The sequence below is a fragment of the Mauremys reevesii genome, linkage group 10 (assembly GCF_016161935.1).
Source record: "Mauremys reevesii isolate NIE-2019 linkage group 10, ASM1616193v1, whole genome shotgun sequence".
Lineage (NCBI taxonomy): Eukaryota > Metazoa > Chordata > Testudines > Geoemydidae > Mauremys > Mauremys reevesii.
Genome location: NC_052632.1, coordinates 42,962,804 through 42,988,724, shown reverse-complemented (window position 1 = coordinate 42,988,724; position 25,921 = coordinate 42,962,804). Strand labels below are relative to the sequence as shown.

The window sequence follows — 25,921 nt, the reverse complement described above, 5'->3', positions numbered from 1 at the left end:
CAGAGACTGTGCAACGGAGGATAGTTTCTCCTCACCTCCCTCACTGGCTTATGATGAAAATGGCTCAGTAGGCTGTGACCCTTGCCTCTAGAGAGAAAAGGGCTACGTGGAGAGTCATAGTGAGCCTCAGAGTAGTGAAATCCACCAAGAAACGCAGGACCCACGGAGACAAGGACAGAGCTTTGTCACAATATGAAAAGTCATGAAAGGCAACTGTTCACTTCATAAACTTCACATATGTACAGATGGACTAACTCAGGCTGACCATTAAAACTTTGAAGAGAGGTTGAGCCAAGGGCTGGAAGGAAGAGGGTTTAGGATCCTGCAAGCTGGTGTCTGGTAGTCTTGATCCCACTCCAACTTATCTTCAGAAGCAGAAATATTAGAAAACAATAAAACTAAACATACTACTCCATAAGCTGAAGACTACCACATCTGATCATGAAAAGTAACCATTTAGAAGACACTTAAATGGAAAAATCCTAGATTCATCTTTGATATACTCAGCAGTAAGGGATTCATATGTAGTAGCTCACAGCCCAGACATAAAAGTGTAAATTATGGAAGGTAGCAAAACTTCAGTTCCGTGCACATTTGTCTTTTCTAAACAAGTCATATAGAGAATAAGGATGTATATTTTCCTGTCACAAACTAACTGGTAACGTTTATATATCCAGAGGCATGTTCAAGCTTTGGGGAAATTCAAGCATCAGCATCCTGCCAACTGCAATGACAGTAGCATACCCTATATACTCATTCATAAGCTGAATTTTTTTAGTAAAAAAGGGAAGCACCAGAGAAGGAGGTCGGCTTATGAATGAGTATAGAGAGGGAGAGGTGGGACACAGCCCCTCCCCCCAACAGAGGGAGCAAGGAGAGGCAGCAGTGCCAGCAGGGAAGAGGCGGGGCCAGAGTCTCTGTGCTTCTGGCCATGCTGCTCTCCCCCCAGCCTCCGAAACAGCTGCAGCTCCGGGGCTGGCAGGCTGCAGCCGTGCCACTTGGCCCGGCCCAGCCCGCCAGAGCAGCTCGCGGCCAGGCCAGAGACATCCTCTTCGGCCCTTCCCAGATAAGATTGGATGGGATGGGGAGAGTGTGGGGGTCCCAGGTTAAGGGGGGGAGCTCTGTGGGGGGGTCATGGGGTTACTCCCCTGACTCCCAGCTTCTCCCCCCAAAAAAGTTTCCCCAGCAGTTGCTGTCCCAGCCCGTCAGGGTAAGCAGCTGGCATGCCAGGACATTTTGTTTACTTAGGTTTACCTCTGTGCCTGCAGAGACTCGAGGTAAACAAACCATCTCTGCCCACCAGCGGCTTATCATCATGGCCCGGGAGCCAAAGTTTGCTTACCCCTGAATTATAGGGTGGGCTTATGAACAGGTCATAACATTTTTCAATTTTTACTTATCCATCTTGGGAGGGTCGGCTTATAAATGAACCAGCTTATGATTGAGTATATTCATAGACTCTAGGACTGGAAGGGACTTCGAGAGGTCATCGAGTCCAGTCCCCTGCCCTCATGGCAGGACCAAATACTGTCTAGACCATCCCTGATAGACATTTATCTAACCTACTCTTAAATATCTCCAGAGATGGAGATTCTACAACCTCCTTAGGCAATTTATTCCAGTGTTTAACCACCCTGACAGTTAGGAACTTTTTCCTAATGTCCAACCTAAATCTCCCTTGCTGCAGTTTAAGCCCATTGCTTCTTGTTCTATCCTTAGAGGCTAAGATGAACAAGTTTTCTCCCTCCGCCTGATGACACCCTTTTAGATACAGTAAATCTTTGAGATCAAGAGGGAGAAATAGCAATACTTGAGCATTTTTTGTTTTCCTGGAGTTGAGCAGCATGTTGGGCATCAAATGTTAACTGCTGCTAAATAATATTACTTCCACGCAAACCTCTATCCTCCAGCGATCCTTTCCAAACACCAATTTTGCTTTAGACACACATGGAGGACAATGGATGCTTAGTCATTGGATAGAATTGTTTCCCTTGATTGAATGTCTTGCTAATACCATTATACAGAATCTGCTGAAACCTGCTCTGAGTATAAGAGAAACGCATAGACCATGATTTGGACTCTACATAATGCCACACCAAAAGTGTCATCACAAAAGTATAAAAATTAACCTGTTCAATATAAAATGTGCATGACAATTGCAAAATGTGCCAAGGGACAGAGAGGAGATCTCCATGTTCTGAGAAAAGACTATCATGATAGCTTTCACCCATGTTACTGTCTTCTTATAAATTTAAGAGGAAGTGTTTTATACCGCTGAAGGAAGGCAACAGGGTATGTGGGTACTCAGAATCTATGAAAAAAATCAGGCTACTTATTTATGTGCTTTATATTAGGAACCCAAGTTTGATAATATTAAGAACCAGTAAGTGCTACAAACGTCGTTCTGTCTGACTCTCCAACACTGCAGACGGGGATGTGTAAGTGGACAGTGTGTGGTCAAAAGTTACTTTATTTAAAAAAGGCATATAGCTAATACCTTTAAATACATTTTAACAGAATTTATTTTCTGTTTGTTGGCTGACTTCTGGATTCCACTCTACTCAGACAAGGAAAACACTAGTCATTTTCAGTATCACCTACACTAGCACAATGCCAAGTTAACACTTGCCAGAGAATATTTAAAGCTAAACAAGACTTTAAAATATGGTAGTCTTACAAAACCAAATACATATCTATATTAAGTAGGTGGCCACATTCTTTTAAATAGAAGCTTCTCACTGAAATAGAGGGATGAGAGCAGAAGATGGGTTTGCAGACTCGGCTCATTTCCAGCTCTGCCCCCAACTCACTGAAGCAGAGTGAAATTTAAAGCCCTGAATGCTCAAATGACTATCTCCTCGCCACTATATTACATGACAGCAACTAGTCATCAGAAGCGCTCAAGCTAGTACCTTGGTATAAAAAGACGCTGGGTGTTCTCTATGAAAAATGAACACAAACTTTCTTGAAACCACCCACTCCTTGGTTTCACACATCTGAGCTTCAAGGGAGTGCTACAAAGCTTTGCTGGGGGGGTTTCTGGGAAGAGAGGGTTGGGGGCATCAATAGTAGCTTGGGAGGAATTGTTTTAATACCCTTGATGTAGTAGGAAATGTTGTTAGCAAGCTGATAATGTTGTTTACTAGCATTGGCTGGCAAGGATCACTTATTACAGAGCTTGCTTTATGGCTGTAATTTTCAAATTTTGCACAAAAGACAAGCATTGTAACAAATGACATTACTCAAGGTTGATATTTACCGAAGGATGTTACAAGAATACATGTGTATTTAAAAGGTTTCTGTTGGGTTTTGTAAAATCCTTTTAAATGCCTAATCTTACAGCAATGTCCCCTTAAAATCTCACTTGAGGTCTTCCTTTCTCAAACTATTGCTACTTCCTACTGGCCAGTATACAGGTGGTAAGTGAGAAAGCCAAGAACAAGCGTTGACGCTTAAGCAAGCGTATCTAGGTGTCCACTATTGCAAAGTGAAAACTCCAGGATGGCAGCCAGATTAGAATCTGACCTGGCTAAAATACTCAACATGGGGAAATTCAGACAAATAAGACCACAGAAACAGATAGCAGCTTTATGCAGAAGAATCCAAATGTTACTGCTTGCAGTCAGCTAGTTAAGTGACCTCAACATAAGTGCATTCTTTCAAAACAAAAAACCCTTTAGATATTTTCAATATTAGCTCTTAAAATATTACTAAGTTTGAAAGTCAGGAATCTAGAAAGTTGTACCAGTAGTTCAGAAAAATCTCAATGTCAAAACTTTGGGAATGGCTAAGGTTTTAATACCAGCCTTATCTTTGTCCCCTTACCCTTGACTACCATATATGATTCAGCTACTGTTACAAACCTCTACTATCCTGTAGCAAAGCTACATAAGAGCATCTGAACTGCAAACCCACCCACTAATTAGCTAAAGTCAGACTCCTTCCATACTCCCATTATGGGCTAAACCCTACATTACTTTATATATGGGTCACATGAGATCCTGCCTTTTTCCATTATGTGGAACGGACATCCACCACCATCACTTCCCCAATTAACTGAACCTGTACCGATCAGTGACCACATGCTCCCAACACATACCAAAGAAATGGTTTCCACATATACTCAATATAATAGGCCACGGATCACCCTATCACTATCTCTTCTAAACAGCTTCATAGGCCAGAGATCCCCCTGTAACCAATACAGGCCAGAAAAAGCAGTTTTCCTACAAGATTCCATACTACTGCACGGCACAGGCTCACTCTCGCTCTCTGAAGTTACATTTTTCTTGTCTTAATTAGTGGCGTTCTAATGTCAGCAAGGAGGAGATAAGGGAGGTCAAGGTAAAGAACCAGCATGGCTGCCTTACCAGTGTTTCTAGACTGATGTCCCAATGTTTAATCAACTTGTATGAGAACCCTGATTTTCCTGGCTCCCGTATTCTCTTTTACAGAGACTATCATATTTGCCTTTGTTACCAATCTAGCTGCTGGATTTGGGCTCAGAGGTTATACAGCAACACCACAAACTAGCAAAGCCTTCTTTCACTCCAGAAAATACAAATCTTTGTTTTCAGAAGAAACATTTTGTTCTGGCAACACTGACTAGAAATTAAAAGGTGGCAGCAAAATACTTTTCCATAGAAAACTCAAGATTCAAACCACAACCCCAAAAAAGACAAAAAAAAAAGTGTTCAAAAGATGAAAACAAGGTAGGCTAGAACATACTATACTGATGCCCTGTATCAGTCAAGAGTAATTTAGTCATTGCAGGATTAATGCAAAGTCTATTTCTGGCCACCCAAGACTCAACATGTTATACACAGAAAAAGACCAACATGCAAGGATGACATGCAGAACGCACCCAATCTGAGTATTGTAAGTATTTACAAGGCAACAGGAACATGTTTGTGCTTGCTTCTCTTAGGGCAGGGGTGGGCAAACATTTTGGCCCGAGGGCCACGTTGGGGAATAGAAATTGTATGACGGGCCATGAATGCTCATGAAATTTGGGTTGGAGTATGGAGGTGGAGGGAGGGTGCAGGCAATGAGTTTGGGGTGTAGGAGGATGCTCTGGTTTGGGACTGAGGAGTTTAGAGGGTGGGAGGGGGATCAGGGCTGGAATGTGGGAAGGAGTGTTGGTTCCAGCTGGGGGTACGGGCTCTGGGGTGGGGCTGGGGATGAGATATTTGGGGTGCAGGAGGGTGCTCCGGGCTGGGATCAAGGAGTTTGGAGAACGGGAGTGGGGCGGGGAAATGATTGGGGCAGGGGGTTGGGGCATGGGGAGAGGCTCGGGGCACAGGCTCAGAGCGGTGCTTACCTCAAGCGGCTCCCGGAAGCAGTGGCATGTCCCTTCTCCGGCTCCTACCTGGAGGTGCGGCCAGGCGGTTCTGCACACTGCTTCATCCACAGGCACCCCCTGCAGCTCCCATTGGAACACTTAGGAGCTGGAGCGGGGCCGTACCGTGGCTTCCGGGAGCCACGCGGTGTGGTCCCCAACACGGCATCCCAGCTGGAGCAGAGCCACACAGTGCAGCCCCCAACCCAGCGCCCCAGCCGGAGTGGGGCAAGCCCCAGCCCCCACTCCCCAGTGGGAGCTCATGGGCTGGCTTAAAACAACTCATGGGCCGCATCCAGCCCACAGACCATAGTTTGCCCACCCTGTCTTGAGGCATTTGAAATTCTTGCAGAAATACAAAATTCCCAGAGCATATACACATGAAACTGGAAGGGAATTGGGGGATGGAAAAAAGAGTCAAGAGCAACAAATGCCCCCTCAAAAAAAGCAAAAAAATACCCCTCATGGGTATTTACTTTCCCCATTAGCCTCTGAAAATTATCAGTGCTAAAACAATAGCTGGTATGCACTGCTATGTAAAAAGGAAAAATTTCCTCTACCTCACATAATAGATTCTCCATACACATTGTATTCATCTGATCCATGACTAGATCTGCACTTCTTATGGGTTTCAAGTGAAAGGTGTCTGTCTACCAAAAAGGTGGCTACTTACCTTTCCATCAGCTTCTCTTTATCCCAGTTGAAATGGCTAAGTAGTATTCTGGTGATAGTTGCCGGATTCTAGAAAAAAAGAAAAAATAATATAATGTAAAACAAACAACAGTACACTCTTGTAACTCAGTCCATGGGAGATCAGGGACCTGAATAAGGCTCTTGACAAGCAAACATGGAGGCCACGGATTCTAAATGTTTATTGACAAGTTGTACTATCCTCATCTCCACACTGGGTGGACTATTAGTCCAAGTAGATTAATTTTTCAAATTGAATAAGCATTTTTCATAAGTGCTACCCTAAGAAGTTCATTTAAGCAAAATGGAAAAAACTTTTGTAGACTCAATGCTCCATATAAGTCACCACAGCAGTTGACTTCATGTCTACTGCTTATCATTGAAGAGACAAGGGGGGTGAGGTAGTATCTTTTTTTGGATCAACTTCTGTTGGTGAAAGACAAGCTTTCAAGCTACACAGAGCTCTTCTTCAGGTCTGGGAAAGGTACTCAAGAGTCACAGCTAAATACAAGGTGGAACAGATTGTTTAGCACAAGGAGTTAACACATTCTAAGGAATCAATCAAGATGAAGTATCAGAGGGGTAGCCGTGTTAGTCTGGATCTGTAAAAGCAGCAAAGAGTCCTGTGGCACCTTATAGACTAACAGACGTATTGGAGCATGAGCTTTCATGGGTGAATACCCACTTCGTTGGATCCATGTATTCACCCACGAAAGCTCATGCTCCAATATGTCTGTTAGTCTATAAGGTGCCACAGGACTCTTTGCTGCTTAATCAAGGTGAAGTGGCCTGTTAACACCCCTGCAAGTCACAGGACAAAAAAATTGGGTTAGTGGGTTACAGACTGTTGTAATAAGCCATAAATCCAGTGTTGTTAAGACCATGATTTTTAGTATCTAGCAAAAATATGAATTTAAGCTGCCAGGCTTGTCTTTTGAAGGTGGTATGCAGGTTTCCTTTGAGGATGAGGACTGAAATCAGAGGTGGAGCGACTGTGTAAAAAATGGTCACCCACAGATTATAGTGTTTTTGTCTTAGCATTTTTCTGAGAGAGTTCATTTGAGAGTGTAATGATTGTTTGATTTCACCCACAGTTATTGGGGCATTTAGTGCATTGTATGAGGTACACAACATGTTGTAATATGCATGGGTAGGACCCAGGGATCTTAAAAAGTATGTTGTGGCAGGTATTCATCAAAGCAGTGGAAATACGTCTGCCGGCTTTGCATTTGTTATGGCAGGGTCTGGTATCACTTTGATTTGGTAGGTCCTAATCTATGTGGAGCTTACTTCTGATGATGAACTTGGCAAGGTTGGAAGAGAGTTTGAAGCCCAGAAGAGGGGTTTAGGAGAGATTTCTTTAAGGATGCGGTCCCCATCACATATGATCTGTAATTTAATGATACCCCACAGACCAGGATCAACCATCCACCAGGTGTCTGAAAGCATACCTTGGCTGTTACAGAAGGGACAAGACTCATTATCTTGTTACACTTCCCTTCTCACGTGATCAACTCGGACCCTAGGTACATAAACTCACAACAACCCAATCATGTTTCTTCAGGAAGCTCTGGACAACAGTTATCTTAACATCCCACAGATATTTTCTGTTTAGTGCAAGCAAAATCAAAGTGGGTTAAGATCCATTTCTCAGTGGATGGGAATGACAGGAAAAGCCCTTGAAGTACTAAGGTGATGCAAGTATTGAACAGACAGTAGATAATCACATAATTATGTATAATATAACCATAAATATTTCCTGTAGTAACTAAACTGAATACTAAAATAGATGCCTGTTACAGCGTGAGTGCTTGCCCTCAGAGCATCTGTGTCAACGCTGGCATTGCGCTGCACACCAGAGTCAACACAGCCTTTGTAAGGGAAATCATGCCTCACCAATCTATTAGAATTCTTTGAGGGAGTCAACAACCCTGTGAACAAAGATGATTCAGTAGATATAGTGTACTTGGACTTCCAGAAAGCCTTTGACAAAGTCCTTTACCAAAGGCTCTTAAGCAAAGAAAGGAGTCATGGGATGAGAGGGAAGGTCCTCTCAGACCAGTAACTGGTTAAAAGCTAAGAAAGAAAGGGCAAGAATAAATGGTCAGTTTTCACAGTAGAGAAATAGTGGGGTTCCCCCCAAGAATCTGTGCTGGGACCAGTGCTGTTCAACGTAGTCATAAATGATCTAGAAAAGGGGGTAGTGAGCTGCCAACTTTAGCACACGACAGAATTACTCAAGATAATTAAAGCCAAAGCATATTGCAAAGAGTTACAAACTGGGTGACTAGGCAACAAAATGGCAGATGAAATTCAATGTTGATAAATGCAAAGTAATGCATGTTTGAAAAAAATTGCAAATAGACTTACAAAATGATGGGATCTAAATTAGAAGTTACCATTGAAGAAATCATGTTTTCAGAGAACTACCCATCCACTCAGTGTGCAGCAGCAGCAGTCAAAAAGCCAAGAGAACATTAGGAACCATTAGGAAAGGGACAGATAAGATGACAGTAAATATCATAATGCCACTATATAGATCCATGGTATGCCCTTACTTTGATTACTGCATAAAGTTTTGGTTGCCCCATCTCAAAAAAGATGTTAGAATTGAAAAAGGTGCAGAGAAGGGCAACAAAAATGATTAGCGGTACAGAACAGCTTTCATATGAGAGATTAAAAAGCCTGTGACTGTTCAGCTTGGAAAAGAGACGACTAAGGGGGATATGATAGAAGTCTATAAAATCATGAATGGTGTGGAGAAAGTGAATAAGGAAATGTTATTTACCCCTTCACATAATCTAATCGGGTGACCCCTGGTTCTTAATAGGCGGCATGTTTAAAACAAACAAGGAAGTATTTCTTCACACAATACACAGTCAACCTGTCAAACTAGTTGCCAGGGGATGTTGTGAAGGCCAAAAGTATATACCTGCATTCAAAACACAATTAGATAAGTTCATGGAGAATAGGTCCACAAACAGCTATTAATGAAGATGGTCAGGGATGCAACCCCATGCTCTCAGTGTCCCTAAACCTGGACTGCCAGGAACCGGAACTGGATGATGGGATGGATCACTCAATAAATTGCTCTGTTCTGTTCATTCCCTCTGAAGCATGTCACTGGTCATTGTCAGAAAACAGGATACTTGACTAGAGGGACCACTGATCTGACCAACTATGGCCGTTACGATGTTCTCCTGGCAGCCCAGTGTGGAGCAGCTAATGTGTCCCTGCCTTAGTTTCCCCTTGTGGGCTATCAATAAATTCAGTGAGACTTGTATACAGCTACCGGTGCCTCTTCAGGGGTGCAGTTTATTTAATCAAAAGGCCAAATAGACATGCAATCAAGTCTTCACTCCCTGTATCCTAGCTTGGGGGTGAGTGAATCTTAGAATATCAGGGTTGAAAGGGACCTCAGGAGGTCATCTAGTCCAACCCCCTGCTCAAAGCCGGACCAATTCTCAACTAAATCATCCCAGCCAGGGCTTTGTCAAGCCTGACCTTAAAAACCTCTAAGGAAGGAGATTCCATCACCTCCCTAGGTAACCCATTCCAGTTCTTCACCACCCTACTAGTGAAAAAGCTTTTTCTAATATCCAACTTACTATCAGTCGGTCTTCTCCACATGAGTCCTCTATCCAGGCTCTTCACCACTAATGCCCTCACAACCTGGGACCCTCTTCTGGAGTCAGGCCTCCTGCCATCACCTTGGGAAGGGTTCCTTTTGTCGACTCAGGGCCCCTGCAGAGGTCAAGCTGATGCAGCTCTTCTCTGGAGCAGCATGCAGTTCCCCAGCAACCTGGGCCTCTTGCTACTGTCTGGCAAGATCCTGTTGTTGGCACTGAGCCTTCCTAGGGCTCTCTCACTTGTAGCCCTTTTGGAACCTGCTCTCTGTAGGAGCACCTTTCCTAGGTTCCTTTTTCTGATGAGCTAAGAGATCCCCTGAAAAGTTCCTTTTCCCAGGAGCATCCCCTCTGCATTCTGGGGCTGAGTGAACCCTCGTAAGCCTTTATTAAGCCCAGGTGTTCCCTAATGAGTTAACTTCCACCCAGGTGACTGCATGGATCTGGGTTGGCTCATTCCCCTTATCAGAGCCCATCACAAAAAGACTGGTCCCTAATTCCCTTGAAAGGGCCACCCTCTGTGACACTGCCCTTTTGGTGTTTGAGTTGATTTTACCACCATACCACCTAGGTGTCAAGTTACAATTTCAACGTTTACAATCACTAAAACTTGTACTTTAGGGAAAAATCCCTTTCTATTTCAATAAGGAAGTGTTTCAGTGTCTCAGGCAGTGTCCTGCCAAGCATATCAGACAAATGTCATATATGGTTTTCTCCAGCTAATCATCCCAGCATCATCACACATTAAAATAAAACACATTGTTTAAATTAAAGACAGTTAGCTTTGCCTTGCACTCAAATTCTAAGCAAATCTCCAAAAAGAAAACATGTAGCCTTTTTACAAATTAATCTACGATATTTCCTGTTGCAGTGAATTTGTCAGAAGGATGCACAAGGAAGCAATGTTTTCCTATTTTTTTCCCCCTTAAGGTGTGAAGATGGTCTTAATTACCTTGAAGTGCTGTCCTCCCTCTGCTGCAGCACCCACCAGGCCCTTGGACCACTAAATTCACACTTCTGCAAGTTCCCATTAAGCACTTCAGAGATCAACTGGGCACAGCAGCAGTTGACAGGTAGGACCTTTTTGTAATAAATTGTGTATCACAGGAGGGAAAGCAGAAGGACAGTGTGGATACAGACACATCAGGCATCTTAAGACCAGTGACTATGCTATTTTGAAGATCAGCAACAATTTTTAGTCAAATGCTTTGGATACAGATTGCACTTTGGTGAATAATTTTTGTTTGACTTTACATTTTACAGTAAGTATTTTGAAAGACTGAAAAATGAATTAGTTTCATTTGTGGATTCTGCTCTTTTCCCAGTGAAGTGGCATTGCAGCTTTCTACAGCAAATCCTCTAAGTCAGGGCCCCCAAGACATCTTCAACAATGTAACAATAAAGAGAAACTATAGGAAACTATTTTCCTCTCTTCCTTCAATGGTGGAAGACTTCAGTGTCACAAAAGGGTATGCTACACCAGAATTATACCTGTGACACTGATGTCACATTACAGGCCCAGTATGTTGCAATGTGTTTGCAGTCAGAAAAGTGGTTCACCTCTACAAACCTGCTGGGGGGGTTCAGTTTCCCTTAGCTACTTCACTACCAAATTAATTAAATGTAATAAGTCAAAGATTTACTGGCAGCACACCAAGCTCCTACCGGATCCAAAAAACTAGGTTATCTGTTTTCCACAGCAAAGATTCAAGATTTAAAACTTAGCTGGTTGTTTTGTTGATACAGAAGGCAGGCCACAACATCTTTGCCCCTTTGTCCCTACTGTATTAGCAGAAGTAAAATCTTTGTCCATGAATTAAGCAATACAGCACCCTGGAAACCAGGGAGTAGAAAACTTTTAAAGGCTTAATTTGGTAAAAATCAACATGTGATTTTAGCCATAATTAACTGCAGATGTGAAAATCTTTGTCTTTAAGGACTGTGCTACTTAAAAAGGGACTACTAGCAGCCCAATATGAAGTTACTCAAAAAAACTGTGCAATTGATGTCTGAGACTACGTTTTTGAAGGAAGTTACTTTCATTGTGAAACCTGACTGTGCAATGCTTTAACACTGCTCCTACTGTATGGACATATATTTACTCTCTCTTATTGCTCTTTTATTCCCTATACAATTAATTGGAAGTTTACAGGACAGTTAAACTGATGCATTTTAATAGACACCACCAGCATATCATCTTGCTTTCTTGTTCCCTTATTCGTTGAGTTACTTCTCTTGCGCACACGATTATAATCCTTTGTTTGTGCCACCAGAAACATTGGCTACAGGCAGGCTGTGATGATGCAAAGATAGGATTTAGTCTGAAGCAGCAGCAGGAAGAACTGGGTTATAAGGACATCTCCTGTTTACAAAAATACATTTTAATAACCAAATAAAGCAGCCAGAAACAGATGGCAAGCAAGGGAGAAACTAACTTGTGTCCAATATTAGATTTTCATTCAAACAATGTTTGAGAGGACAGCCAAAATAGATTTATCACACAAGACCAATCACTTGTTAACTGTACATGTTTAGACCTAGAAAGAAAGTTGCCTAGTGCTCACTAGAAGCTAGTAAAAACGCTACTGATATCTTGATAGTAAGGGAAATCTAAAAGAGGAAAGCAGCCATTTTGTTGAAAAAATTCTAGCAACACTTTAAAGACAAGCTTTGACAACTCTAGTAAAATATACATATAGTAAATCTGCCTATAGAGGAAGGGAAGAAAATCCAAACTGCTTCACAGAATTTGAAGGACTGTCGCTACTTGTCTGAAGACTCAATCTGTTCTAAATGAGTATCTCTAACCTTCCTGTCTCTGGTGTTTAGATACAGCAGAAGTAGAGAGCAAACATGAAAAGAAGAATGCAGGAAAGACACAGATGAGGATCCTATAAACTTTAGAATACAGGTTTGGTGGAGTTTTGGAGTACTTCTATTGGGAAGTGATGGGTGGTTGAAGTACAAACGCCTTAATTTTGGGGGGTTGACTGTATTTGTAGCTAAGCTACAATTCCACTTAGTGTTAGATTCAATTTCTTCTGGCTACCAAAAGAAACCTTCCCATATATTGTTGGCCAACCCCCATATGGGGGGCACGAAAGAGGAAAATCCCTCTCCCCTAAAGAGAAAAGTTAAAACCCTGTATATATACACAATAATACATGAATTGTGAACTAATTTAGAAGAGATTATGAGAACATTAATTTAAAATGGGGCTTTTGAAAACAGCATTTGAGTGACATTTTGCAGTATTTGATCACTGCATTCAATTTCAAGACAAGTTTTTTAGGCAGTTTAACTCTTTTAGATGATAAACAAAAACGCATTTGAAGAAATCAGCTTCTCACCAACCTGCTGTTCCAATCTGAGTGTTCAGTACACATAAATAGCCTTTTAATAATAACTCAGCTCATGCTTAGCTCCCCAGCAAAACTCCTCCACCCACTCAAGACAAGGGCATTGATAAATTCCTCATCTTGGATATTGCCATTATACAGCATTTATTTAAATGTGGCAGCTTCTGCATTTCTAAAATTTGCATCAAAGGATTAAATTGACAGCAGGGAATAGAACCTACACGCCTCTGTTAAGCCTTATTTGGACTCTACGTGGTCAAACCTTTCTAATACAACTTCTGATTGAACATGCAATCTATGCCTTTTGCCATACTACTTCATATACATGAGTTGACCATGCAGAGACCCCCAAAAATGCCGACTCTTCCTGAACCTCTCTACAACTCTTCGAATGGCTCAAGTATTTGAATGACAGGCTCAGGTACATTCCACTGGCATACACTCTAAGAAAGGTGGTATTTAAATTCCTTAGCAAGTGGCAGCCGGCTGGTTTCAAAATAGGTGTTTGAGCATACAGAATGCAAAATTCTACCTGGCGATGACATCTTATATAAGCTGGTGTAAGACAGGCCTCTTTAAGATAAGCAGTTTAAAAACTGGAAGTTAAGTGCTTGAAACAACCCAGACATGCCAAACCTGCAGGGAAAAACGCAGAAATCGGGCTTGTTTTTGGCTTAATTGGCTTCTGAGTTGCTTGGCGGCTAGTTTTTGGCTTGTAGCTCATTGCAGCTTGTTGCCCTTTTTTTGGGGGGGGGGGGAAGAGGGGCTGGATCGGCTCCAGGCAAGCAGGGACAAGGGGGGGGAAGAGAGAGTCAGGGGTGCACAGTGGGCCCACCACAGTCCTAGACTGCACATGGGGGGGGGGGAAATCTAATCACAGAGTGTTGGGGTTCTTTGGGATTGACTTGTTTTGAAGTGGGATTAGCTTATTTTTGTTTTATTGTGAAAGTCAGGGTGCTTATTTACCATGTGAAAGTTGGCAACTGTGCCAATCACATGTACAACCACCACAGACATCTTCCTTTAATAAAGCAGCATCAAGCTAGTGCTGCAGTCATCCCATGCTGCAAATATTTAATCAGTCAAAGGGGGTTTGCCAATATTGGCATGCCAAGCATTTTTGAGCATGTGTAGAAAATCCTCTCTCTGCCAAGTCACTGATCTGTCTTATAAAACTAGTGTACAGGTCAGGTCAGCATTGTGTAGTGTTGATCTAGGTCCACATATTGATATGAAATGTTATACCTTGGGTATTTTAGCAACATCACTAAAAGGTAAACTCATTTACATATAGCAACCTGTATAAAAACCCATCATAACCTCTCAATTGCCTGAGCAATAATAAAGCCTGTCCCTTCCACAGCCATTTGTGCACATTCACAGTCCAGTTTAAGGGTAGCTATCAAGCTTCTTGACCTCAAGCTACTCATTTCCAGGACTATCTCTGGGTTGCACACTCTTCCATAGCTCTCTAGAATGGTCTAAATTAATGTGGTGGGGGAATTAAACATGGGAGTCAGAACTCACTGATGCAAATATCCAATATAAAAGTGCACCAATGCCAACAAGGGCGGCTCAGAAAAACATCCCAATAAATCTCCAATGTCCTACCTAGGTGAGTAGAGGGCTTTAAATCTCCGTATTGATGGCAATGGCTCAAGTCCCATACTGCTACACAAAAGAAGGCAACTGATAGGAGGCACTGAACAGTATATACCTGTTTCTATTCATTTAGTAGCTGACTTGAAACCTACAGTACCGCCTACTAACAATAACCTAGTTATCTGTGCTATTTTAGCCTTCTCCTATCCTAACCGGCCCCATCACTGAATTAGAGCTTAAACATTACAGGCACTTGTTTGGTATGTTTACACCTTCTTTTAGCCTGATTCATACTAACACAACATCGCCAGAACAAGGCTCAATTTGTTTTACACTTCTATTGTGAGCGCTCTAATTGTGAAAGAGGCCATTTACTCTTACAGGGGATTTCTATAGAAATCCCAGACAGGCATCTCTCAGTTTACCAACAAAGTTAAATACCTTGGGCCTTACAGGTGAGTAATTCCAGGACTCATGGCTTTGAAACATGTAAACTGTTCAACAAACTCAGACTGAGTGTCCAGGGGGCTTCTTCAATAATTTAAATAACTGCCACCTAATAATCCTTTGCCTAATCTTTGTCAAATCACTTAATCAGCAGTCATTTAGCTTATGCTGGCATCACTTATGTCACTCAGGGAGGTGAATAAAGCACCCTCAATCAACATAAATTATGCCGGCATAAGCGTTCGTGTGCACAGCGCTATATCCAGGGGAGAGCTCGTCCCACTAACACAGCTCCTACTACTTGCGGAGGTAGTTTTATGCAGATGGAACAGCTCTCTCTCGTCGGCATAGAGCGTCATCACCCCACATGCAGCAGCACTGTACATATAGACATGGCCTTTGTACCATCTTAATCTTTTTCCCTTCCCTCCTATCCTTTTGTCAGCTCTTCCTCAATCTCATCATCCCCTCCACAAGAGGCTCTCCCACCTACCGCCAATCCACCCTCACCCCTATATTCTCCTTTTCTGCAATCCCCCTTCCCCCACCTTTTGGTGTCATTTCTCTCAAGCCAGCATTCCCTCCACCACCAGCCAACCCTTGCCTGCCACCAGCCCAGTATATCTCACCCATAATCTGCAGCCTCACCTCCATTCTCACCCTTCCCCATTCTCAAATACCTGCTTCATCTAAAAAACCAATACCATTCACATCTTTTATTTTTGCTCCCCACATCTCCTTGCCCTCACTGAAGCCAGGATTTCCCCATCTCACGTTCTCTCTGCAGCTGCACTCTTCGTGGCTTCGCCTCACCCATAACCCATTATTACTCCCGGATATAGAGGGCATGCTTCTCTTCCACTCGTCATCTCTTCCCTATTCCAAGCAACACTGCATCAAACTACCCACCCTCTCTTCCCTCCCCCATAGCTGTCAACTACCCTCCTCTGACCTGACACCTGGCTCTGTCCTGTAGTCAGCCTGCCACCTTAATCCACATGGGCTCAGCTTCCAGACTTCCAGTCTTATCCCTTAATTTCCCCCATTTTACCCACACTTCCTTAATTGACTTTCAAACCCCATCAACTCCCCCACTCACCGAAATAGTGACGACAAGGCTGCGTGGCTAATCACTGCCCCTGCACCTTTCTCCATATCAGAGTTTCCTCTCACCAACCGCTAAGTTATCTCATTTAACATTACCCCTCACACCAAATGCACCACTGTCACTTTTCTGCCACCTCCCTCGCCTCTGCAGACTTGTCAAGTCCTACCATTCCTCTCCCCTCCACCTGACTCTTTACCCTTCTCTTTCAGCACAAAGTCCACCCTATTAAAATAAACCCCAATTCTGGCTCAGTTCCAAATTCCAACCATTCAACTGCTATTGCATGACTCAGGGCTTGGCTACACTTGCAAGTTAGAGCGCATTAAATCATCCCCAGGCGTCCTAACTCCTGAGGTGTCCACACTGGCAAAGCATGTAGAGTGCCTGGACTCTGCAGCTGGAGCGCTCCTGGTAATCCACCTCCATGAAAAGCATAACACTTGCTGCGCCCCGGCTGAAATGCCCAGGTGTCAGTATGGACGACAAGTTGCATTACTGAGCTGTGACTGGCCTCTAGAAACGTCCCATAATCCCCTGAAGTCAAGTGGCAACTCTTGTCATTGTTTTGAACTCTGCTGCAGGAATGCGGATATCCCCTTTCAAAGCTCCATTTCTGGCAGCCAGCATGCTTATCTGCTCCGGGACAAAGCAAACCATTACTGTGGAATGCTGCTGTTTTTGAGTGAGAGAGAGAGAGAGAGGTGGGGTGGGGGAGGGGGGTCAGCTGCTGTCTGAACTTACATGACAGTATGCTGACACACTGCCCCCCAAAACACAGTCTCTCCCCACATACACACAACACACTCCCTGTCACACTCCACTCCACCACCACCCCACCACCATTTGAAAAGCATGCTGCAGCCACTTGCACACTGGGATAGCTACCACAATGCACTGCTCTTTGTGGCACTGCAAGAGCTGCTAATGTGGCTCCGCTAGTGCACTTGCAGCTGAAAGTGTAAACACATGGCAGCATTTTCCCTGCTGCGGTCTCCAAAGGCTGGCTTAACCCCCAGCGCTCTGCATCTGCAAGTGTAGCCAAGCCCTCAGTCTTCAGTGACCACATGGACTTCCTCCACCACAAATTTGTTCTCTTCTGTAGTTCTGCCTTTTTAGCATCAAACAGCATGATTTCACCACCCTCAAAGACCCTCAACTGGGTTTCCATGATATTATTCTCTTCTCCTGCTTCTACTTTTGAAGGCTCGGTTATTCAGTGTCTTCTGGCTGGTCCTCTTCATCTCTCCTATTGTCCCCTGGGCAACACAGAGCTGTACTCGTAGCCACCTCCTCCTCTTAGTCTACACCATCTCTGGGTGGTTTCAGCTGCTCACATGTTTTCAACTATTATTGCTGTACTGATTACTTGTAAATGTCTCTACACTCCCGGTCTCCTCTTCACCCATTCTGCCTCTGATATAAATGAAAGGGGGTGGGGAGGGAAAGAGCTCCCTTTTATGGACACCCAGTGAGCCAGTAGCTATAAAATCCCTCTTAGTAGCTGTTCTCTAATTGCTTTACCTGTAAAGGGTTTAAAAGTGAGTGGGCACCTGGCCAAAGAGCCCATGGGACTACTAGAACTTTTTAAAATTGAAACAAGACTCCCCTTTTGTCTGTCTGTCGTTCTCGGGGAGAAGCAGACAGGGCAGAGTTATGCTGTAAGAAGCTTGGGGCCAGGTATGAAAATTCATTGGTATTATACCTAGAAACTACTCATTTGAAACCCCCGATATGTAAGTAGATCAGGAAATGTCTAGGAAGACGCAATCAGGTTTCTCTCTTTATTTCTTTATGGCTTGTGGACTCCTCTGTGCTAACCCCAAATGCTTTTGTTTCACCTGTAACCTTTAAACTGGACATCAAGAATGTTATTCTTGATGCTTAATCCTTGTAAGTGATTTTTTTTTTAAATCTAGCAATAGCCTGAGTTTCCAGATGTATTTTCTTTCTTTTTGTTTTTAATAACATTTACCTTTTTTAAGAACAGGATTGGATTTTTGTGTCCTAAGAGGTTTGTGCACATGTTGTTTAATTAGCTGGTGGCAACAGCTGATTTCCTCTGTTTTTCTTTTCAGCTCTTTGGGGGGGGGGTGTATGAAAGGGCTTGAGGGTACCCCACAGGAAGGAATTCCCAAGTGTGCCTTCTGGTCTCTCAAAGGGGTTTTGCACTTGGGTGGTGGCAGCATCTACCTATCCAAGGTCAGAGAAAAGCTGTAACCTTGGAAGTTTAATACAAGCCTGGAATGGCCAGTATTAATTTTTTAGAGTCCTTGCGGGCCCCCACCTTCTGCACTCCAAGTGCCAGAGTGGGGAATCAGACCTGACAGCCTCTGACACCCTTTCCAAAATGTGTGTCTGCCAGTTTAAGCTTAACATGCTGTGACCCCAATTTTCTGCTACTGAATACCATCAGTCACTCAGGCTTCTGACCTGCACAAAACTCCTCCCTCTCTAGCACAACCCCTCAAGCCACAACCAAATCCTTCCTCACCAAGATTCAGCCTTTCTATCCCTAAAGCTGAAGCTTGTTCACATCCTATTTCCCATCTGGATTCTTCTAAGCTCCGCCTTACTGGCTTTTGACTGCAATTTTACCTTATCCAGTCCACATAAAATGCAGTCATTAAGATCAAACACCTCATCTCCCTTTTTGACCAGGTCACCCCTTTTGAATCCTTCCGTTGGTTCCTTCTCTTTCCTCCCCAGTTCAAGTTTGAAATTAACACTTACAAAGCCCTGCTGAACTCTGGGCTTGTCTACACAGCAAGTTACTCTGCAGCAAAACAAGGTGTGACTCTATAGCACACAAGCTTGCCACCTAGTAATGTCCCTACACTTAAAAGCAAGCCAAGCCACTCTTTGGGACTTTCAGTGCGCCATAGCAGTGTCCACACAGCAAGTTACTGAACAACAAGCTGGGGCACTGCAGACAAGCCTTCTAACCTGCTGTGTGTTCTAATTTTCAACCCTGCTAATGAGGTCAGTTTCATCTGTCTGCTTTGTCACTTTCAAAATATTTCCATGCATTCTGGCATGCCACTCCTAAGCTTGGAATTGGCTTTCCAGAGCTCATCAGCTCATCATCACTGTCCTCCAAGTTCCACCTAAAGGCCCAGACTGCTGCGGTGCCTACTGAAAAAAGGCTGGCTGGTAATGGCGCATCAGGGCAGTGATTTGGAATTCAGTTCAATATTTCTACAAATGATATATAGAGTTATGGCACAAAAAGATAGCCAATCACTAATGTAGCCTAATAATGGACTGAAATAAACTAATCAACTGCTTTATATTTTGTTGTTTGAGTGCCCTCTGGAAAGCTTCTAGGTCAGGGGTCGGCAACCTTTCAGAAGTGGCGTGCCAAGTTTTCATTTATTCACCCTAATTTAAGGTTTCACATGCCAGTAATATATTTTAATGTTTTTAGAAAGTCTCTTTCTATGTCTATAATATATAACTAAACTACTGTTGTATGTAAAGTAAATAAGGTTTTTTAAAATGTTTAAGAAGGTTCATTTAAAATTAAATTAAAATGCAGAGCCCCCCCCCAGACTGGTGGCCAGGACCCGGGCAGTGTGAATGCCACTGAAAATCAGCTCGTGTGCGGCCTTCCGCACACGTGCCATAGGTTGCCTACCCCTGTTCTAGGTTAACCATTAATAGGCACAAAAGGTAACTTTGCTTCATCAAGCTCTTAAAACGCTGAATACACAAATGACAATACCAGTATGAATTCCCAAGTGAGGAATGTTAACTTCAGCCTCTGCACTAGTAACATTTCTCAACTAGAGATCAACTGGATTTGTCAAGCTCCTCAAGCATTCTCGAAAATCATATGCTGTCTCAGATGATTTCATAAGCTTTGCTACTGCAGCATGACAATTAAAAACTGCATATGGATTGCAGGCAATCATGGCATTAAAAAAGGTCAGATTTTGACATCTGTTTTTATACGATAAGGATCAATGGTCTCAGAATAGGAACAGATTTTCAACAGAAATTTTTACAGATCTGCAATCAGGAACATTTTGACTATTAGCATTTCATTGTGGTACATCTTAGTATATAAAGCTAAGCCTTTAAAAAACACCAGAAGAAAGTCCCACAAATTTAGAGGCACTTTCAAATAAATAGTGACCAATGCCACTGGACACCTTTCAAGAAACAGAAAACAAAGCATCACTGAATCTTGGTTCCTTGGCAAACAGTTCTTCAGTTTAACCCGGGGTTCTCAAACTGGGGGTCGTGAACCCCTCAAGGGGCTGCAAGATGGTTACATGCAGATCATTGAGTAGTCAGCTCCTTAGGGACAGCCCCAAGCCCCATTAAATTAAATTACCCCCCTCTTTTTTAATTTATAAGGGAGTCCACACAAAGACTTGCTATATGAATGGGGTCACCAATACAAAGTTTGAAAACCATTGGTTTAAGCCTTTCCAGATTTCTGAAATGGTTAGTACCTGTTGTAGTGTTACCCACAGGGCTGTAAGACAGGCTGCCATTACAGCAGAATATAACCCAGCAGCATCTTAGTATATCCATTACAGAAAAGAACAATTTTTACCCTAAGGCTGTAACACTCCACACAAAGGTTAATGCACTACAATGAGCCACTTAGATAAGATGCCTCTGGAACAGGGGTGGGCAAACTTTTTGGCCCGAAGGCCTCACCGGAGTTGCACAACTGTATGGAGGGCCGGGTAGTGAAGGCTGGGCCTCCCCAAACCGCATGCCCTCTGCCCCCTATCCGCCCCCTCCCACTTCCTGCCCCCCTCAGTACCCCCAACCCATCCAACCCACCCCTAACTGCCCCCCAGGATCCCACCCCCTTATCCAACCACCCCCCCAAGCCAGCTGCGCTCCCCAGCAGGAGGGGCGGGCCAGAGTACAGCCCACGCGGCTGCAGGGGAGAGGGGACAGCGGGGGAGGGGCCTGGGACTAGGCTCCCCGGGCAGGACAGTCCCACGGGCTGTAGTTTGCCCACAGCTGCTCTGGAAACTCTATACTATACCCGACTTTGGGACCCCAGAGAGTTTTGCAATCCTGAGGTGCAGAGGACTCTTTGTTTCATCCAAGTATAATTTTAGTTTCTAGCAAATGCTACTGTTGCCCCTAATTAACCAATATTTGGAGCCTTGCAAGTTAGTTTCTTTTAGGATGGGAAATCAATATGTAAGTGATAAAGAATGTGTGTACACCAAGTCCTGTTTCCCTGCATGCAGTAGAAAGAGCAGGCAGTTTCCTTGCTCAGAAATCCCCAAGGATGTTGTCAACTTCAGTGAGCTCTGTTCCCAAGAAGCTCTGTTTCCTCTCACGATCAAACATTCACCTGCTTCTCCAGGCTCTCCTCTGGCTTTCTCTTTCTAACACACACAGCCTGGAAAGCCAATATCAAAACCCATGTTTACAATCAGGGAAATCCTCTCAGTCCACAGAACTTAGCTCTGACCAGTCTTGTGCTTGGGGCAGTCCCTCAATTGTATTTAGCAGACACAGATACAAAAAGAACAGGAGGTAGTTAACTGCTCCTTCCAGTGAGCCTGGAGGAATGCTTGACACACCATTGACTTCTCCCATGCAATCTTTTCATAGATGTTCATGTTTCTATGGCTGGTCCACAGCTGAGCTTGACAGCTTCTTCTCCCCAGGAGATCCAATACCTTCTGTCTACTCCAGGCCAGCATGCATCCAGTACACGGAGCCAGCACTGCCAGCAGCACACAACAAGGAAGATCTGCTAGGTGTGCTCAGCCACCTGCGCAATCAGGAAAAGGCATTTCAAAAATATGCAGGGTATTTTTAAGAAGGGGTGGCTTCCAGTCTTCGTGGCCCCTGGACACCGTAGGTCACAGTTGCTACCAGAGCAGTCACTGTTGCAGGGAATAGGGTAATATGAATAACTGCTGGAGAATTGTTGAGTCAACACAGGTCACGCAGTGTCTGCCCTCGCACAGCATGGATCACAGTAGGTTGAGCATGTCTTTACATCATTCAGGGAGGTGGTTTTACTTTGTCGCTGTAACTCGGCACTTACATTTGCACTCAAATTTGTTTCTCGCTGACACATGCACAATGCAAGAACCTCTGTCAGCCTAACTTTTTAGTGTAGGCTAGGCCTAGGTCTGTGATTATCTTTGAATCAAAGAGGCATCAGATGGCGGCCATTAATACCTTTCAACATAACACTTACTTTGGTCTGTTAATGGTCTTTTAGAACAACTTCCTCATGTTGGAAGACCAGGAATGATGATTGGCAGCCCTTTCAATTTCCACATCTTGTCAAGCCAGTATAATAGCCATAGCTATTAAAGCAGGGATAAGCAACTTATGGCACGTGCAAGCTGATTTTCAGTGGCACTCTCACGGCCTGGATCCTAGCCACCAGTCTGGGGGGCTCTGCATTTTAATTTAATTTTAAATGAAGTTTCTTAAACATTTTAAAAACCTTATTTACTTTACATACAATACTTTAGTTATATATTACAGACTTCTAGAAGATCTTCTAAAAATGTTAAAATGTATTACTGGCATGTGAAACCTTAAATTAGAGTGAATAAACGAAGACTCGGCATACCACTTTTGAAAGGTTGCCAACCCCTGCATTAAAGCATAGAGTTAGATGAAAAACATATTCCATAGGCTCAGAGATTCACAAGGACAATGGAAGACTAGATTTGCCTTAAAAAGGAATGATGTAGCTAAGGAACTTTGTCATGTGTAACCACACCTCTTATACAAAGAGCTATGGGTATGTCTACACTTAACACGCTACAGCAGCGCCAGTGCACCATTGCAGCTGTGCCACTCCAGCACTGACACTCTCTAGTCTACAGCAACAAAAGGGGATTAACTGCAGTGACAGGTGAACCATCTCCTGCGAGGTGGTAAGTAAGTCAACTGAAGAATTATTCCATTGACCTAGCACTGTCTACACCGAGGTTAGATTGCAAGGTGAAAATCCACACCCCTGATAGATATATCTATGTCAATGTTTTAAGTTCTCAGTGTAGAGCAGCTGGTGCAGCACAGACCTACACCCTGGAAAATAGTGAGCTTGTTGCTTGTGTGGGATTTCTAGGCTGCTAGGGGAGGCCTTGGTGGTCTGATTGTCTTAGCTTTGCACCAGCAGATCTCATTTTTCCCCATATAAGGTAATGTGTACGTGGAATTTGTATAAAAGGTGCCAATTCTTAGTTGTACTGTAGTTTTGCCTAGTAGCCCCAGTTAAGACAGGAGCTGAATACTGATAAACACTGTACACAAAATGAGTCAGGTCCTGCCCCAAAGAGCTTATATTCTAAATAGTGAGGGGAAAGTATCATTCTCGTCCCCATCTGTAAAATGGAGACAAACAGAGTAAGTTATGGTCCATGGTTGCACAGGTACTCTTATAGCTGGGAACTGAAAGCAGACACCAAATCCTAGTCCAGTGTCTTAATCACAAATGTCAAGCTGCACGTATTATCACTGCACGTTAATGGAAAGGACAGTGGTCATCAGTGTTACATCATGGAGTGAGATAGCCAGTATGGTGTCATCATAGGGATTGGCACTCTGGTTGTGTTTTAATGGAGTATTTTGAATTTATGGGTTCTATCTACAAAGGGAAGTGGACCACATCCTAAAATAATTTTTCAATGGTAGACTGTAAAAGTTCACAATAACTCAGCTGGAACAGGTAGGTAGGGCAAAGCTCTAACCAAAAGGATCTTCAAAACTGCTTTCCAAAACCCATTTAAAAGCAGTTCCCACCCCACTGCTACCAGCCAGCCCAGGCTGTTGGAAGTGAAAACTGTAAAAGCTGGTTGATTTTCCCACTTTAAGCGGGCTCTGAATCCTCTTCACCATTAATTAAGCCTCAAGGATGGACAACCCCAACTCCTGCAAAAAGTGTAACTAAACCTTCATTAATTGCAAGTGACTGAGATTTTGTCCAAAAATACCATTACTTTGCTTCCAAAATAGTGTAATGCTTGAGTCACAGGGAGTTAGCAGCAGAACCAGGATTCAAATCCATAGGTCCTGACTCCCATGCCTCTGAACTAGCCACAGGACAACCTGCTTCTCTATTCCTGTTTTTCTTGTTCTGAAGACAATCTGTGGTGTCACCTGGAATTCCAGTGGGGAGGGAAGACTGTCTATTTGGATATCAGGATCAGCTGGGAGCCTCATGTTCCACAGGAGATGATGCAACAGTGCATTGATGTCAACAACTCTCAGCCAGTTGCTGCTAGCAGTCCCATCACAATTTGGCTCGAAAAAGCAGCATCCTGGGGAAGTCAATGTAACATTATTCAGTAATTGGGAAGGAGGATGGAACCATGTGGGATCACATAGTGAAAAAGTGACAGAGGGAATAAAGTCTCCTTGCATTTGCCTGAAGACTTTATTTTTGTTTATGTTCCCCAGCCCTTGGAGTCTGCTCCTTCACATCTGATACCGACAGCACTGAAGACGCCCACTTCTGAGGGACACAACCTGGATCTCAGGGGAGACGGTGCATGGGGATCAGGTTCCAAACAGTGCCCCTGTGTATCCATAATTAGTGATAGAAGGGATAGAAGGCAGGTTAACGTCAGGACACAGCACTAGTGCCTGGGGGTATGGGACATGCAGCAGCTCAATGCACCATCTGACTTTCAAGAAATCCACTCAGCACTAGAATGTATTCCCTTTTACTAGCCAACCCACCAGCAAGTTTGGGGGCACAGCCACGCTGTTTGGAGAGATGCCCCATTGTAATCTGGTCAACTCTGGGGCCACTAGGACAGATATCCCCTCCTGTCCTTTATCACAGTTAATTTATGTAGCAGAGAAACTGGAGACAGGGCACCTGTTAGGTCAGATATCCATCAGGTTGACAGTGAATGGAACATACATTCACCAGCGCAGAGTAGAGTGAAAGAATGACTTCTCGTGTCTTGCTCACAACACACCTGTTAATGCATCCCAGAATCATGTTTGCTTTTTTTGCAACAGCATCACACTGTTGACTCATATTTAGCTTGTGGTCCACTATACCCCCTAGATCCCTTTCTGCCGTACTCCTTTCTAGACAGTGACTTCCCATTCTGTATGTGTGAAATTGATTGTTCTTTCCTAAGTGGAGCACTTTGCATTTGTCTTTATTAAACTTCATCCTGTTTACCGCAGACCATTTCTCCAATTTGTCCAGATCATTTTGAATTATGACCCTGTCCTCCAAAGCAGTTGCAATCCCTCCCAATTTGGTGGTATCTGCAAACTTAATATGTGTACTTTCTATGCCAATATCTAAGTCGTTGATGAAGATATTGAACAGAGCCAGTCCCACATCAGACCCCTGCGGAACCCCCCTTGTTATACCTTTCCAGCAGGATTGGGAACCATTAATAACTACTCTCTGAGTACGGTTATCCAGCCAGTTATGCACCCACCTTATAGTAGCCCCATCTAAGTTGTATTTGCTTAGTTTATCGATAAGAATATCATGCGAGACCGTATCAAATGCCTTAATAAAGTCTAGGTATACCACATCCACCGCTTCTCCCTTATCCACAAGATTCATTATCCTATCAAAGAAAGCTATCAGATTGGTTTGACATGATTTGTTCTTTACAAATCCATGCTGGCTATTCCCTGTCACCTTACCACCTTCCAAGTGTTTGCAGATGATTTCCTTAATTACTTGCTCCATTATCTTCCCTGGCACAGAAGTTAAACTAACTGGTCTGTAGTTTCCTGGGTTGTTTATTTCCCTTTTTATAGTTGGCCA

At 43.5% G+C, this 25,921-nt stretch overlaps 1 protein-coding gene and 1 long non-coding RNA gene across 6 annotated transcripts in view; one reads left to right on the top strand and one right to left on the bottom strand.

The window, feature by feature from the left end:
- ARIH1 (ariadne RBR E3 ubiquitin protein ligase 1) overlaps positions 1-25,921 on the bottom strand; it is a 130,127-nt gene that overhangs the window by 78,587 nt on the left and 25,619 nt on the right. For all 3 annotated transcript variants that reach the window (XM_039492224.1, XM_039492226.1, XM_039492227.1), the window contains exon 2: positions 6,012-6,079. In XM_039492224.1, the coding sequence (XP_039348158.1) occupies positions 6,012-6,079 (68 nt within the window). The remainder of the gene's footprint in view (positions 1-6,011; positions 6,080-25,921) is intronic.
- The window catches only part of LOC120373591, a 38,700-nt gene that overhangs the window by 402 nt on the left and 12,377 nt on the right, over positions 1-25,921 (top strand). For 2 of the 3 annotated variants that reach the window (XR_005585599.1, XR_005585601.1), the window contains exons 2-3: positions 10,585-10,727; positions 12,484-12,565. This is a non-coding gene — a long non-coding RNA (uncharacterized LOC120373591). Of the gene's footprint in view, positions 1-10,584; positions 10,728-12,483; positions 12,566-24,576; positions 25,094-25,921 lie in introns of those variants that run through there. The other variant, XR_005585600.1, reaches the window with a different exon arrangement.